General features: G+C 40.8%; 2 protein-coding genes across 8 annotated transcripts in view; one reads left to right on the top strand and one right to left on the bottom strand.

Moving 5' to 3' along the window:
- The window catches only part of PIGN (phosphatidylinositol glycan anchor biosynthesis class N), a 64,352-nt gene extending 60,195 nt beyond the window's left edge, over positions 1-4,157 (bottom strand). The window contains exon 1 of the mRNA XM_087707576.1: positions 4,098-4,157. The gene's annotated coding sequence lies outside the window, so the exon portion shown is untranslated. The remainder of the gene's footprint in view (positions 1-4,097) is intronic.
- Positions 4,158-6,493: 2,336 nt separating this feature from the next.
- The window catches only part of RELCH (RAB11 binding and LisH domain, coiled-coil and HEAT repeat containing), a 62,201-nt gene continuing 51,381 nt past the window's right edge, over positions 6,494-17,313 (top strand). For all 7 annotated transcript variants that reach the window (XR_015695699.1, XM_087707575.1, XM_087707574.1 and 4 more), the window contains exon 1: positions 6,494-6,972. Coding sequence is in view for 6 of the 7 variants with exons in the window: in XM_087707575.1 (XP_087563701.1) it covers positions 6,504-6,972 (469 nt within the window). In the remaining variant the exon portion in view is untranslated. The remainder of the gene's footprint in view (positions 6,973-17,313) is intronic.

Below are 17,313 nucleotides of genomic sequence, written 5' to 3'. Positions count from 1 at the left end.
AAGACTTGAATCCTATTGCAGACATTCCAAAGCAGGAATATCCTCCATATACATATATACAACCTGCCATTCCAATGGACCTAGCTATTATCCCACGGGGACTGATATTAAAGGAATAGAATTTGGAGGATACCTAGATAAGGGAGGCTGGTGTTTAGCATAAAGTTATTTGACTTTGTCTAATTACCACTCAGAACAGGAATTTAGATAAGCTCACCTTTATATGAAGTAGCACAGTTCACATTTTAGAATAATATTGTATTGAATTGAGCAAAGACAATATTTAAAGTTCAACTAAAATAAAAGAATAATGTATGTATGTATGTATGTATGTATGTATGTATGTATGTATGTATGTATGTATGTATGTACCAGAGGTGGGTTCCTACCACTTTGCACCTGTTCGGTAGAACCGGTTCGTCAAATCTACCGAACCGGTTAGAAGAGGTTCCACCAGTGGACCCGGAAAGCAGGCCACACCTACAGAAGAGTTTCCAAATTTTTTTGAAACCCACCACTGGCCCTTGGATATGATTATTCTACACTATCATGCTCATATTTATAAACCTCAGTGCCTCTGTGGAAGGTAAGGATGACTCCTGCGTTTGTGGTGCAATCAGAACATTGCGTGTGTTGAAGTTGTTTTAACGCAAACCAAAGATGCCTTTTAAAAAACAAGTTTACATCCTATTCTTAGGCATGCTGTGCTGTGTGTGAGATAATTTAAGGTGGTTCTGACAAGTGTTGTCGGCATCTTCACATCCGGTCACATGGGCGGCAAGCCACTCCCACAAAGGAGGCCACACCCACAGAGTAGGTTTGAACAATTTTTGAAACCCACCACTGGTATGTACACACACAAGAATCCACTAATTGTTGCAGCTTGGAACTATAAAATAATTGCTTATATGACATAAATTTGGTGTTGACTACTAGCAACAATTTAAGTAGATTATTCCAGGATGGGCTTACCTCAACCTGACTCTTCCCTTTTCATGCATCTTTACCAATGTCTTTGATTTCATTGCACAGTTCCACTGGTTCTCTATAAATGACAGACAGGGCTTAAAAGCAATTTCTGATGTGTTTCCTGATAATGGTAGTAATAGGCTCAAGATAACATTGCGTGCTGATTGATTTTGTTTATAGCTTTATATTGGCTTGAAACGTGCACATGAACATCTGTTCCATAGTTATCCTACAGCCACGTCTTTTCTCTTGTAATTCCGCTGCTCCACCTCCTTGTAACAATAATATTGTCAAAGATTTTAATTTTCTTTACACTGTATAAGGAGAAGTCTCTGCTCTTTGGGCTGAAGACCACTAGAGGACAGGACTGCCTTTTTTCCCCTTTAAATGTAGTTACGGAACATAGGCAAATAATGGAACTCTATTTTATAAATTGCACGAAATACTACAATTTAGAGATGAGAAACATTTATATTCCTCAATGGCCAGTTAATGTCTGCTAGGAATAATGAACAAATTTAGATAATTTAATCCTAATGATATCTACCCTACCATTTCAGCTGCCTATTCCAGTGCTCCCCAAATAATTAGAAGACCTTTGATGTGGAAGCAGTAGCAGAGCATTCAGATTACTCTCAAACAGGAAACAGGAATCAGCTTTGCAGCATCTCTTTTGATCCTCTCCAGATTGAGATCAAAAAGTTTAACTCTTTCTTTTTGAAAAATGGGCATTTGTTGGAAGAAAGCCAAAGCATAATAATTTGGGAAAGCCCAAACACAATAATAAAGCCCAAATGCAATAATTAGATTTTTCAATCCATAATAGTGACAATTATGCACTTGTGACAATTAAACTTTTTAAAGCCCAAGGACTACCTGTTTTGTTGTATGCCACGCAATGTTGCACTTAACAAGGACAGTCTTGCATTAGGAGTTGCACAATCTAAATTTCTGGGACCTTTGCTTTGATTTTCCCTGTCTACGACCTGTGTTGGGCTACCCAGGGCCTCCCCATCTGCCTGAGGCATCCTTCACTTCTTACCACGCTGCCTCTCTGCTCAGATTTTGGCTCCCTCTTGTCTCTGAAGGTTGGCTGAAAAAGGAATCCAGCTCCCCTCTGTGTTTGGGAAGAGAACTCCGACAAGAGCCGAGGTGGCGCAGTGGTTAGGGTGCAGTACTGCAGGCCACTTCAGCTGACTGCTATCTGCAGTTCAGCGGTTCAAATCTCACCGGCTCAAGGTTGACTCAGCCTTCCATCCTTCCGAGGTGGGTAAAATGAGGACCCGGATTGTTGTTGGGGGCAATATGCTGACTCTGTAAACCGCTTAGAGAGGGCTGAAAGCCCTATGAAGCGGTATATAAGTCTAACTGCTATTGCTATTGCTATTAAGGTGCAGAAATACAGGCCATAGAATACTCTTTCCTAGGCTGTGATAACTCTAAAACATTGTTAAACAAACATAAGTCTACTCAGATTGTTCTGATATGGTCATTGTGCATGGGATGACCACATCAGAAAAGAAAATGATAGCAAAACTTTATACCATCACTGTAATAATTTTAGTTTATGTCTGTATATTTCAATAAACTTCAAATTGGGGCTGGGGATGCTAAGGGACAAAACGTGTAAATTTCACATCTAAAAGCCAAACCTTGCCCAAAAGTATTGCAATTCCAGTAGGACTGCTCTTTTTTGATAGATGTCCTATGCCAAACTATGCTTTGATAAACTATTCTATAAGTAATAATTTGCTTACAATTTAAATAAAACATAATGAACTAGATTCATACAGCATGCATAATCTGAACCATGGTAAAAACAGCAGTGGTTGAGCTCATATAACTTCCTTAAACTCAAACCAAACACATTTTTGAAGAATGTGCTTTAGTTTTTGTATTAGCATCCGGAGATCTACCAATGGAATTCTCATGGATAAAGGCTGCGTCCACACAAATTTCAGCCCTCTTTTGGTTAACAAACGTTTGCTGAATAAACCACTATTTATAAAAATAATAAACATAAACCACAGTCTCATCATATCTTAATCCTAGGCCAAAAACAAATAATCCTACTTCGGCTTTGCCTGTGCAATCCCTCCATAGTAAGAACTTGCTTGGTTACAATAGCTAGCTAATCTTGGACTTTCTTTTTTAAGGTGGGCAGAATGCAATCCAGAGGGGTCCTTGGATGGGGGAACCACCAGGAAATTCCATCGTATAATAGCTTTGGAAATCAAGGAAACATTTTATTTATTCAATCCCACCTTTATCATTTCTACAAATACTTCAAAAGCAGGAAGCATATCCAACACACTTTCCTCCTCCTATTTTTCCCACAATATAAGTCTCTGAGGCGGGTTGGATTGAAAGAGAGGGGGTGACTGGCCCAAAGCCACCCAGCTGGCTATCATGACGTAGGTGGGACTTACATGGCAGGAGGCAATGCACAATACTTCCATAATATTGTCAAGAAAAATGACCCTGAAAGTCAAGCTTCGTTGGAAATTTGAGTCTATGCACACACATTTCAATTAATTCAAGTATTCTTAATTCCAGCAATCTAATGTATTGACAATAGATTAGTGCAGTGTTTCTCAACCTTGGCAACTTGAATATGTCCGGACTTCAACTTCCAGAATTCCCCAGCCAGCATTCGCTGGCTGGGGAATTCTGGGAGTTGAAGTCCGGACATATTCAAGTTGCCAAGGTTGAGAAACACTGGATTAGTGTCTGCAATAAGGCATAGCTTATCATGTTGTTGCTGGCATGCTTAAACACGTGCCAACCACAGTGATGGCACCAAAAGTCAAGCCTCACTTGAGAGTTGAGTTCATTCACACAAACACTTCCACAAATGATTACTTCGATTGTTTTTAATTCCAGCAATCCAATGTATTGACAATAGTATACTAGTGTCTACAATAATGCATAGCTTATCATGTTGTTGCTGGCATGCTTAAACACAAGAGTACCAACCACAAGCTATTGGCAAATCTCCTGGGCATCACCAGTCCCCACCTTCTTCCCAAATCAAAACCTACCCAACACTCCCTGGAGACAAGGGACGCAGCGTCAGGAAACAGGACATTCAGCATCATTTCAGGAAGCGACTGATTTGTGTTGCTTACCTGGCTTATTCCACCGGCTACTGCGAGGGCGGTCGTTTCCTTGGAGACATATGCCAACCAGCCACCGCCCCCAAAAAAAGACTCCACCACACTTGGCAGATAGGCAGAAAGTAATGAGGAAAAGTGCAGAAAGCAAAACGTTCACGAACCCTGTGCTGCCCCAGCAGTATATAGCTAGTGTGGGAATTAAGCACTGTCTCCTTTAAGAAACGACCTCATGGGAAATGTAGGCAGAGATTGCCTTATGGGAAATGTAGTTCCATGACATTTCTGCTTCTGATTGGCCGCTGGGGCATCCCGCCTGCATGCAAAGATTATAGCCGGTCAGTTTGAATGCGTTTGTGAACCGGAATAGTAAGTGTTTGTATCTCTGCTTAGCATGGGAGTGAAATCATCATCTTTTTACACCACGTGATGGGACAGATTGTGGAAAGTCAGAAGTATCTTAACACTGAACTGTAAGTTTTGCTATTAAGAATGCCTGATAATAAACTTGATCTGAATGAGATTCCTAAGCGTGGAATTAACTGCATGCCCAGAGCAAGCCTACAATGCTGGAGGCAGAATAGAAGTGTTTTTAATTCCAGCAATCTAATGCAGTGTTTCCCAACCTTGGCAACTTGAAGATGGGGAAGTGTCTAGGACAGTGTTTCCCAACCTTTGGCAACTTGAAGATGTCTGGACTTCAATTCCCAGAATTCCCCAGCCACCATTGGCTTGCTGGGGAATTCTGGGAGTTGAAGTCCAGACATCTTCAAGTTGCCAAAGGTTGGGAAACACTGATCTAATGTATTGACAATGGACATAACCAATTCCCGCAAACGGTCTTAGCCTTCAGAACCACCTCCGCCCCACTATCTTTTCTGCACTCTTTCCAGAGCCTCACCATCTTCTTTACATTGTGGTGACCAAAATTGGATGCAGCATTCCAAGTGCGGTCTTACCAAGGCATTCTAAAGCAGCCGTGTCACTTCCCCCTGATCTTGATTGGTTAATACTGCCTAGGATTGGGTTGGCTTTTTTGGACAGCTGCAGCACATTGCTGGCTCACACAGGGAGCCCTCGACTTACAACAGTTCATTTAGTGACCGTTCAATGTTACATCATCAGTGAAAAAAAGGGACTGGAGCCCCTTTTTCACACTTAAAAGCCATCTCAGCATCCCCATGGTCCAGTGATCGAAATTCAGATGTTTGGCAACTGACCAAGGGTGGGTTCCTTGCCAGTTCTAACCTCTTCTATAGAAGAGGTTCCACAAATCTACTGTGCCGTTTAGAACCGGTTCCAGCTCCCTCCCCCCGCCCGTCCACACATCATCAAGATGAAGAGCGAGAGGAGGAATTCTGGGAGTTGAAGTCCACAAGTCTTAAAGCTGTCAAGTTTGAACACCCCTGGGGTTCTTTTTCTAAAGGGTTAGGGGTGCAAGGGTCTTGTAACTTGACAGCTTTAAGACTTACACACTTCAATGCCAGAGTTCCTGAGCCAACATGACTGGAGGAGGAATTGTGGGAGTTGAAGTCCACAAGTCTTAAAGCTGTCAAGTTTGAACACCCCTGGGGTTTTTTTTCTGAAGGGTTAGGGGTGCAAGGGTCTTGTAACTTGACAGCTTTAAGACTTGTGTGCTTCAAATGCCAGAGTTCCTGAGCCAACATTTTGGTTGCTAAGCAAGAGCGTTGTTAAGTGAGTTTCACTGCATTTTGTAAGTTGGCCATGCCCACCCAGTCACATGACTGCCAAGCCACTCCCACTCAGTCACATGGCTGGCAAGCCATTCCCACTCAGTCACATGGCCACCAAGCCACTCCCAACTCAGTCACATGGCCGGCAAGCCACTCCCACAAAGCAGGCCACACCTACAGAAGAGGTTCTAAAAAATTTTTGGAAACCCACCACTGCAACTGACTCATAAATTTATGACGCTGTGCTGACGTCACGCGACCCCCTACACTGGGGCCTTCCGACAAGCAAAGTCAAAACCTGTTTCGATTAACCACCCCGTTAACTAATTCGCCAACTGCAGCGATATCCGCCTAACAACTGTGGCGAGCAAAGTCGTGAAATGGGCCAAAAAGCCACTTAGCCACAGGGGAGAAAAAAAATCGGGGTCCGTTGAAGACCGCCCGTATTTAAACGAACGCCCCCTCCCCCCCCCCACCCCACCCACCACAACTAGCAATTCCCTCAGCTCTGCCAGTATCTCCAGGAACCGGAAATGCAGCGAGGAGGATCTCGCGAGAGCTCCTATGCGGAAGCCGGGCTCAGAAAGACAGGAGGCGGGCCGGGCGCGGTCTAGCGAGAGAGGGATTGGTGGGTTGCCGCCGGCTGCTGTGGTAACGGGGTTCGGAAGAGCGCGCGGCTCCCAGGGGAGGGGCGGGGGGGGGGAGGAATTCCTCTTCTCCTCCCAAGATGGCGGCGGCGGGGGGCGGGGGGGTGAACCCCTTCCTCAGCGACTCCGAAGAGTCCGAGCCTGAGGAGAGCAGGCCGGGGGGCAGCAGCAGCAGCGACCCCGGCGCCTCGGCCGCTCCTCTCCCGGTCTCTTCTTCCGTCTCCTCTTCGCCACCCTTTCAGCCGCTCTTGCCGCCGCCGCCTCCTTCACAGGCCGAGGAGCCTCCCCGGGTGCCGGTGGACGCTTTGGCGGCTCAGCTGCTGCGCGACCAGTTCGTCTTGACGGCGCTGGAGTTGCACGCGGAGCTGCTGGAGAGCGGCCGGGAGCTGCCTCGCCTCCGAGACTATTTCTCCAACCCGGGCAACTTCGAGCGGCAAAGCGCCGGCGGCGGCACCGGACCCTTGGCCCCGACTCCTTCCGCCTCAGGAGCTCCTCCAGGGATGATAGCCATGGTCGGAGGCGGTAAGGAGCCCGGCGCCGGACAGCTCCGTAAGTGGAAGCTTAGAAAGGGCTCTCTTTTTATTCTTATTTTCCTTTCCCTTTGCCAGGTTTGCGGCCCTTGGTTGACCTTGGCTCACGGAGGGGGGTGTATTTTCAATCAATTCCCCTCGTTTGGTATCGGAGTAGTAAAAAGGCAGGAGGATCGTCCCTCTTCTGCAGTCATTTCATTACCTTAAATCAGTGTTTCTCAACCTTGGCCACTTGAAGATGTCCGGGACTTCAACTCCCAGAATTCCCCAGCCATCTTTTCTAGCTGCTGATATTTGAGTCTGGTGGAGGAATTCTGGGAGTTGGAGTCCATGCTTGTTCTAGTTCCGGACATCTTCAAGTGGCCAAGGTTGAGAAACACTGCCTTAAATAATGCTGTTTGCTGTCAGTTTATGTTCTGACAAGACAATCAAGGGGGGTAGGGAGTGGGGTTTACTAAGTTGGTGGAGGGATGTTCGATGATTGTACATGTATACTGCTATTTTTTTCTTTTTTATGTATATTGAAATGGAATTATAAATACCATCAGCACAAAAGGGAGTTTGCTCAGAAGCTGAAATACACCAAGTGAATGAGAGGAAGAGTGGGAAGCAGAGGAGAGAAGAAAGATAGGAAGAGAGGGATAGGAGAGAGGGGGAAGAGGAGGAGCATAAGGAGGAGTGGTAAGGGGTGAGAGGAGAAGGAGAAAGGAAGGGGAAGTGGAGTAGAAAATGATGGAGGGAAGAAAGGATGTAGAAGAGTGGGAAGCAGAGGAGAGAAGAAAGATAGGAAGAGAAGGACAGGAGAGAGGGGGAAGGGGGAAGATGAGGTCTATAAGGAGGAGTGGTAAGGGGAGAGAGGAGAAGGAGAAAGGAAGGGGAAGTGGAGTAGAAAATGATGGAGGGAAGACAGGATGTAGAAGAGTGGGAAGCAGAGGAGAGAAGAAAGATAGGAAGAGGGATAGGAGACAGGGTGAAGGGGGAAGATGAGGTCTATAAGGAGGAGTGGTAAGGGGAGAGAGGAGAAGGAGAAAGGAAGGGGAAGTGGAGTAGAAAATGATGGAGGAAAGACAGAATGTAGAAGAGTTGGAAGCAGGGGAGAGAAGAAAGATAGGAAGAAAGGGATAGGAGAGAGGATGAAGGGAAGATGAGGTCTATAAGGAGGAGTGGTGAGAGGAGAGAGGAGAAGGAGAAAGGAAGGGGAAGTGGAGTAGAAAATGATGGAGGGAAGAAAGGATGTAGAAGAGTGGGAAGCAGAGGAGAGAAGAAAGATAGGAAGAGAGGGATAGGAGAGAGGGTGAAGGGGGAAGATGAGGTGTATAAGGAGGAGTGGTAAGGGGAGAGAGGAGAAGGAGAAAGGAAGGGGAAGTAGAGTAGAAAATGATGGAGGGAGGAAAGGATGTAGAAAGGGGGAGGAGAGAAGGGGAAGAAAGTGTCGGATAAGATATAAATATGGTGTATGGAGAGCAGAAGAGCCAATAACTGGAGGGGTTTTTTCCCTTTGGTAGTTGATGGTAAGATGCATTGATGTAAGTACTTAATAATATAACTTGATATTGACTATGTAATAGTATACATGTGATTATATGCTATGAAAATGGAAAATAAAAACTTTTTATGATGTAAGACACCAGAATATAAACTGACAGCAAACAGCACTCCTTACTGGCAGCTGATGAGGTTACCTAGTTAGGCTAATGAGATGTCTGCAAGAAAACAAGCTCAGGGAGCAGCAAGGATTCCTCATTTCAACCACTAAGCTGCAAATATTCTCCTTCATTGACACCATGTATGAACTGTTGATCATTTAGATCAGTGGTCTGCAACCGTGGCAACTTTAAGAGCTTTGCTGGCTGAGGAACTCTGGGAGTTGAAGTCCACAGGTCTTAAAGTTGCCAAGGTTGGAGACCACTGATTTAGATGACATAGATTGCAATTGCTACCTATTATGAGGCTTTTACCATTTTCATGGCAAGGTTTTTTTTTAGAGCCACGATGGGTTGAATTATACAGCGTAAGTTTAAAGTTTTTGAGTAGTTCACGCATCACCATAGAAAAGAAAAGCAGTCCTGTGATTTCAGCTGATTTGATCATCTGAATTTTATACACACACACACAAACCCAATACTTTCACCTTTGTCACAAACATTTCGATTCAGAGATACGTTTGGGAGAGACTCTTGAGAACTAATTTTAGGAAGTTATCATATGAACTTGTTACGGGTATGCAATCTTATTCTAAGTCATTATGTGTTTGGTTTTATTCTACCCTCCTGCATGACTCCAGCCAGTGGTGATTTAGTGAACAAACTAGGAGTAAACATAGTACGATTGATGGTGATAATTACCGTAAGTTGGTGTTGACTCTTAATGAGTCAACCTCAACTTGATTACCAGCATTATGTCCTTTATCTGGTTTTTCAGGTTTTCTAATGGTTGTACCCATTACCACTGAAATCATGTCCATACATTATGCTGCTGGTTGGTCCCTTTTTCTTTCCATTATTCTCAGCATTATAGATTACTCAGCATTATAGATTACTCAAGAGAGCTTGGTTATACATAATACGTCCAATATGTGATAATTTGAGCATGGTCATGGTCACCACGTAAGAACTCGGAATCGATTTGATCATTTATTTTCTTGATATTTTCAGGAGTCTCTGGTAATATCAAAGTTCAAAAGCCTCAATATTGTAAAGCAGTATGTAAAACCAGCCCTGAGTTCTGAATCAACTGGAGTTTTTCTGGTTCCCCTTTTCCATTTGCAATTTGATAGAAACTAAAAAGTCATAGCTAAAGAAGCAGCAGTTTTTAATCTGTACTAAACCATTGGCAAAATAAAGATATTAAGGTAATACACTTTATTGATTTTAGCTTTTGCTCTTTCAGAGACAACATCCTGAAATATCAATGCAGGTACATGTTTTAGAATACTGCGGTGGTATAATTAATGTTGAGATATTGGATTAGATAATAGAAGTTTCATTGAAAATGTATGTGTTGTGTATATTGCTAATAGCTTCAGATTGTGGGAGGATGTTTGGACAATATTCAGTAAATCCTGTTCAACTTAATGTAAGAATAATAAGAAATGTTTCCATGCAAATGTCTCCATCTTTTTAATCTTTAGTAACAATATAGTGATAAGATTTTTAAAAATGTTAAGTCATTTCTGGTTTTAACTGGAAGATTATGAAGAAATATACACTGGGAAGTCAGCAACATATCTTATAAGGTGGCAACTATCTAATAACGTTGAGTCAGGAAAGACTTTATGTAAATGATGCCATGCAAATGCTTGTAAGGAACACAATAACTGCCAAGAAATGCATCACTGTACAAAACCAGGTAGAATATTTTAAGCACTTCAGCGGTTTAGAGAGAGAACAGCATTTTGTGATTCTATTGAGAAGCTTCCATAAATAACACATCTGCATGCCCAGAAACATCTGCAGCAGCCAGATTACATCCATGGTAGAATTTTTGCAAAATATCTTCATGTTTCTGTTACTATGAAGAGTAATTTTAGTTCTTTGTTTCAGTCACTTATATTAATGATAATAAGGAGCTTTTTAGTATTTGCAAATAACATTAAACCATAATGTTATTTTTCAGTTTAGACATTTTTTCTAAGCCAATAATATGTGGATAGTAAGTCACATATGTGTGACTTATTTAGCAAACTAAATCAGCTCAATATCTGATACCGATAAGGTGCTGGGATCACATAAGGTACAATACTATACATGTGACTTGGCTATTTGTACAGGCAATGTAGGATCGACCAGCTCACCTTCTTCCTTCTGTGAATTGAAAAAGTACAGTGTAATATCTAATTAACAAAACATAGGCTTTAAATATACTGCTTACTAAAACTGCTCATATGAATATTTATTTGCCAGTACAGCTGGTACTAAATTTTCAAAGCTAATTTTAGCATTGTATAAAAATGATGAACCTAATTTAGTATTATATTAGAAAAATACATTTTCCTTAAGGCAGGGGTAGATGTCATGGTACATGTTGAACTTATGTGGTATTTATTTCTTCGTGGTTTTTTTAAGAATCTGAAGATATGAGATTTGATACCATTTGATTTTTTTAGTAGCATACAATGATCAGTTTGTGAGGATGTCATGTGACAGAACTTATGAGATGGGCGACTATGGTATGTGGTACAGTTTTGTAAGGTTTTTGTTAGCTTAATAGCGAGGTTAGTGATTGATAAGATTTTATTCCTAAGTACTTGCTATTATTGCAAATACTGAGGACTTTGTTTATTGATAATTTGGTTAATGTAAATTAGGGATGTCATCAGGCATATTCACTGTTCAGTTTGTTTTGTAGGTTGTAATACAAGTAGTCATTGACTCACTAGAGTCCCCTGGGAGTGGGCGGCATACAAATTCTAATAAACTTGAAACTTACTATAGTTCGTTTAGTGACAGTTCAAAGTTACAACATGTTGTGATTCAGCAGAAGTTGCTGTGAGTTGAGTCGGGATGCAGGAATAACAAGGCAGCTGGAGCTCGTTAGGGTGGTCTTCTGGAGATAAAAGGACTGATGGTGCCACGCCCTGGTTGCAGAAGTCAACGTTCGTCGTTCGTTCATTGTTCATTGGTCGTGGTTTGTTTGTGAGAGGCACTTGGAGAAGCCAAGGTGGCGCAGTGGTTAAAAAGCAGCACTGCAGGCTACTGCTAGATCAGCAGGTCAGCGGTTCAAATCCCACCGGCTCAGGGTTGACTCAGCCCTCCATCCTTCCGAGGTGGGTAAAATGAGGACCCAGATTGTTGGGGGCAATATGCTGACTCTCTGTAAACCGCTTAGAGAGGCCTGAAAGGCCTATGAAGCGGTATATAAGTCTACTGCTATTGCTATTGCTATTGCTATCTGCTTTCTTTCTGTACACCTGGTTTGGCCGTAAGAGATCTTTGTTTTTGCATTCTGTTATCTTCTTGCCAGAGACTTTATTTATGTTTATTTTTGGGCTCGCAGCCAGCGTGAGCCAAGGCTGATAAAGTTCTTTCCTTTTAAGTCTGTCTGCCTGCCTGCCTGTCGTCTTTGAACGAGCGGAGAAGGGGGGACAGAACACAACAGCTCTCAAAAAAGTGACTCATGATCATTTTTCACACTTGCTACCATTGCAGCCTTCCCATGGTCACATGATTAAAATTCAGACACTTGGCAACTAACTCATAATTATGATGGTTGCAGTGTGGGGGGGGGGGTCATTTGAGCACCTTTTGTAACCTTCTGACAAGCAAAGTCAACGCAGAAGGCACATTCATTCAACAACCGTGTGACTAATTTAACAACTGCAGTGATTTACTTAACAACTGTGGCAAGAAAGTTGTAAAATGAGGCAAAACTCACTTAACAAATGTCTCACTTTTTAACCAAAACTTTGGGCTCAATTGTGATCATAAATTGACTATGAGCATATTGCCAAAGAACCCTGCAGCTCTCTGCCTTGGGCGTTATCTGTACATAGAACATATCCTTACAGTAAAAGACACCAGAATTTCTGGCTGATCTTTTCCTGTTGTTTAGCCTGTCCTGTCCTTCACTAGATATCTTTGATTTCATGTGGACATCGACAACAGCAAAAGTTTATATGTAGGCTCACCCAATTGCTCCCCTGCTTGTCCACCAGATTTTTAGTAAACTTTGATAAAAGCCTTTTGATAAATGTTATCGCTAGTTTTTTAGCTAAAATTACATTCGCAACATCTTTTTAACCCATGTATCGTAATGTTATTTGCTAAGACTATTAAGAAATAAAGTAACAAGAAAGATAAAGAAAATGAGGTTAGAAAAATTAGCCAAATTTTCTTGTTTCTCCTTCTGTAAAAGCTTGTGCTTAACTGGACAATGGTTCATTAAATTAACATGATTGCGTTTACATAACATATTAACTACCCCATATATTTAACAACATGGAGTAAACTATGTTGGCTGATTTGGAGAACCAGAATGTTATGTTTATATACCCTATTTGTTGTTTCTCATTTTGTTGCTTCCCTGTTTTATCTTCACTGATGATTGTGTAAATGGTTTTCACTATTGGTAATAAGTAACTGATCTTGTTAATGGTTCACCACTAATTACAAGTGAAGGACTCAGAAAAGGTATTTTGGAATGGAAAACCCCAAAACTTTCTTCTTTGAAGAAAAAAAATCATTTATCATCTTAATAAAATAGAGTGTATTTATATTCATTAGACATGCTTCATATTTTCCTTTCACTGTAAATGAGGAAATGATTGCAGCTCATAAAACACGTGAAATAGAAAGCAGAGGACTTGATGTAATTACTCCCAAGAGCTGGAGCAGTTTATCCTATGTCATTTGCTTGTCAATGAAATAGTACTTCAAAACTCTGATTAGGCAAAACTGTAAACATATTGGCTCTTAAATGACTTTAATCTTGAACCAAAATAATGCCAGATGCAAATACTTTTAGCTGTTACCAAAGTACATCAAGGGTTTAATGTTAAGTTAGCATAACTAAAATTTAATTAATAGGTAATTAAAAATTTAACTATTTTTCTGCATTCTTTAATTCTTACACTCAAAGAGCTATAAAAAGGCTGATATTACAGGCCATTTCTTGTATAATTTAAAGACAGGTCTTTATTAAACACATTACAAGATACCCCGTTTCCCCCAAAATAAGACCTCCTCGGATAATAAGCCCAATCGGGCTTTTGAGCGCATGTGCTAAAATAAATCTTCCCCCGAAAATAAGCCCTCCCTGAAAATATTGCAACATAGCAGCAACCATGAGGTGACCACACTCGCTGCCTCCTGCAACCTCAAAAATAATAAGATCTCCCCAAAAATAAGGCCAAGCGCTTATTTCAGGAGGTGAAAAGAAAATAAGGCCCTATCTTATTTTTGAAGAAACACAGTAGTTCAAGAGTGATTTTAGACAAATATTCAACTGCCACGCCCATATAAGACTCGTTGTTTTTGGCTGTTACTACGTAGTCATACTACTACATCTACAACTAATTTTTAATTTTATAATAACCTTGCGTCTGTACTGCAACATAAAATAAGTGAGGGAAAGCATGTTACTGAATAATAGTTCTGTTCTGTGTAACCAGAAAGAAGAGAGACTTTAAAGTAGAAGAGTCTGCAGTGCTGAAATTCTGTCCAAGTGTTTGGCCATCAAGGAATCCACCTCTTTCCTTATACATTAACCTTTACACAAACATTTAAGCTTGCAGATTTTTTTCCAAGTCACTTATCATAAGTCACATGTAAATCAGCCTCTGGTGAGCAGTAATTAACCCAGCTGACAAAAACGTTATTCATCTTGGGATGACAGAGGTAAATAATTGTCATAGCACAAGACTAGCAGTTAATAGAGTACTGTATTCCTGGGGGGGGGGGGTACAAATATTTCAACTGCCGTCTGATGTGGGGGACTAATAGAATACTTGTGTGTTCATTCTTAGGAAAATATCAGCCTATAACGCTTTCGTTCTCTGCACACACAGAAGAGAAACATAGTATAACCTGAAATGTCATCCTTCAGAATTTTGATTGAATTAATTCCTAACAGTGTAAGTTAGGATGTTACCCAAGTTGATCTTCTTATAGAACGTATACCTGAGGTCACCTCAGAAAGTTTTAAGACCACTGGAATAAAATAAAACCTTATGGGCAAAAAAGGGGGAGAGAAACCTTTCTAGAATTACATTGATATTATGCTGGATATTATGAGCTATGAATTTAGCATGCTTCTATGGAACCTGGTATGATGGAAGTAATCTCCCAATTTTGGAAGCTGTAAATTCATTCAGTAACAATGTTTATTGATAGGCCAGCAACAGTTTAAAGAGCTTTTTGCACAATCCAATATTTTGATTGATTATCTTAAATAAAATGTTCCATTGGGCAATTGCCTAGAGCACTCGTCTCTGAACTATATTTAACATGTAGCATGTAACATGTTCGCACATCATCCATGTCTATTAAGTCTGCTATTGTGTAGAAGTCTGAACAGATAAGTTGTTTGTATACACAGTTAATACAGAGATTAAAAATGGGGCAAAAATGCTAGCCGTAGTTCATGTTAAAGGCTTTAAAAGTGTTTTGGATCACACATCAATGAACACATGCTAATTACTTGCAATTCCTAAACCCTAAATACACTTTACCTAGGATCTTGTGAAATTATAATAAAGATTAGGTCAACACTTCCTTATTTGTTTAGCAACATACCTTTTTGACTCTTAATTCAAAATACTGCACTACCATATAAAATATATTCATTTTACCATTATTGGGTTTGGAATAGAGGTAAAAAACTACCCACTAATTCAATATCTTACTCTGAAAGGAATGTTGTTATGACAGAAACTGTTAATCGGTGGTAATAGACAATGGTCCATTGCAGAGTCTTTTAGAGTTTTGGCCTCTAGATTAAATCAAAGCTTTACAATCAGAAACTGCCACCTAAGTGGGATGCTGCTTAATTTTTAATTATATGTATGTTGGGGATTCTACAGTGGATCTCCCTTCTCAAATCCTCTCTGTTGTTCAGCAATTAGGTTTTTTTTTTTCCCAATCCATTCGTGTAACTTCTAGAACAGATTTTTTTATATACTTCATTTTGTTAAGTTGCCTAGAACAATAATAAAGCAGTCTTTAAAAAATAAGTCTAATAACTTGAACATTCTATAGGCATTTATTGACTTACCTCCTTGCAGCAAACAGCCTGTTTCAGTTTAGCCTGATTAGGGGGGAAAAATCTGCCTGTGCCGAATTGTTGCGGCAAATAGCAAGTTTTACTTTCAGTTTCAGGATGGGGCTCCTGATGATCAGCTGTTTCAGGCTGCAGGGATTGCCATAGCCTATTACCGCCTCCTCAAGCCCTATTTTCTCCTTCGCTACAAGGAGGTAAATTGCTGGCAGGCAGAAACCAAAGGGTGGGGGGCGGTGGGTGGGCAGAGCTACATTCGGTGTATAAGATGCACCCAAATTTTAGGGGGGGAAGGTGCATCTTATACTCGGAAAAATACGGTATGTGAAAAGAAACTGTCTCACACATTGACATATAAATATATCTATGTGAGAAAAATGTTCAATACAATATGGTTCTTGGAATGGACACAGGGATTTAGGTGTGTTGGGAAAGGGAGAGTTGATCTTTAACTAAAGCATCACAATAAATTCAGCAATGTTTAAATAGAATTACTAATCTGACAAAAGTGACATAAATCCTCTCAAGGAAGTGGCCTTGAGTGACTAAAAAGGAATTAAAAAATGAAGAGAAACCCATTTCCTTATAGCAGAATTCTACCAGGAAGAAACTGATCAAAAATGTAAAGGTAATATCTGGCTGTAACCAGAAAGATGTGACCTCTGTTATTACGTTGTTAAGTAAGTTGATATGATGACTCTAAAAGTTCTTAATAGGTTTCCAAATTTATTGCTTCTTATGCCAATATATGGTCATTGACCAAAAAGCAAAAGCTTGAGCAAAGAATAGAGTACAAATATCTATTTAAAAAAAATATTTGTAACTGAAACTAGACATATCACAGTCAGATCCAGTAACTTCAGACGATTAATTCTATGGCACAAAATTTGCCCACCATTCTGGAAATCCTTTTGGTCCTGGTACTTTGGAAGATAATGCACAATTGCTTTGGGGGATTGATTTGAGTAGTTAATTCTGTCTCTGGATATGGTTAAATGTTTTCTGCTTGTGCGCCCTCCTAGGTTCATCCAGACATAGCATAGTACAAATTGGGGTTTGGGGGTGGTGGTTGAGTCCATAATAAATCAAGCCGAAGTTTATTTCTTTGCTCCAAGGTCACCTGTGTCAAATACTAATTGAGCTAAAGATTCACTTCTAAAGATTTATTTATTTATTAGACTTATATACCGCTTCATAGGGCTTTCAGCCCTCTCTAAGCGGTTTACAGAGTCAGCATATCGCCCCCAACAACAATCCGGGTCGTCATTTTATCCACCTCGGAAGGACGGAAGGCTGAGTCAACCTTGAGCCGGTGAGATTTGAACCGCTGAACTGCAGATCACAGTCAGCTAAAGTGGCCTGCAGTACTGCACCCCAACCACTGCACCACCTCTTAAGATCATCTTAAATCTTTATTAACTTCATGTTCAGCAATAGTTTTTTTTCAGTAAAGGGAATTTCCAAGTTGATCAAGAAAATTCCAGCATCCTTAAGAATTCCATATGGGATTAAAGAGAAATGGAAAGGAAGCAGCTGGCTTTGATATTAGAGAATAAAATACATTGTCCATAAAATGCTTATATTCCTCTCTTATGTTTATTGTTTCTGTGCTTCTGCTTTCCTTTCTGCCTGCCTCTTAAAAAGAACT

Source organism: Thamnophis sirtalis, unplaced genomic scaffold (assembly GCF_051295495.1).
Source record: "Thamnophis sirtalis isolate CommonGarterSnake01/CBP01778 unplaced genomic scaffold, rThaSir2_p1.2 scaffold_2, whole genome shotgun sequence".
Taxonomy (NCBI): domain Eukaryota; kingdom Metazoa; phylum Chordata; class Lepidosauria; order Squamata; family Natricidae; genus Thamnophis; species Thamnophis sirtalis.
This window is presented reverse-complemented; position numbering and strand designations above follow the sequence as displayed.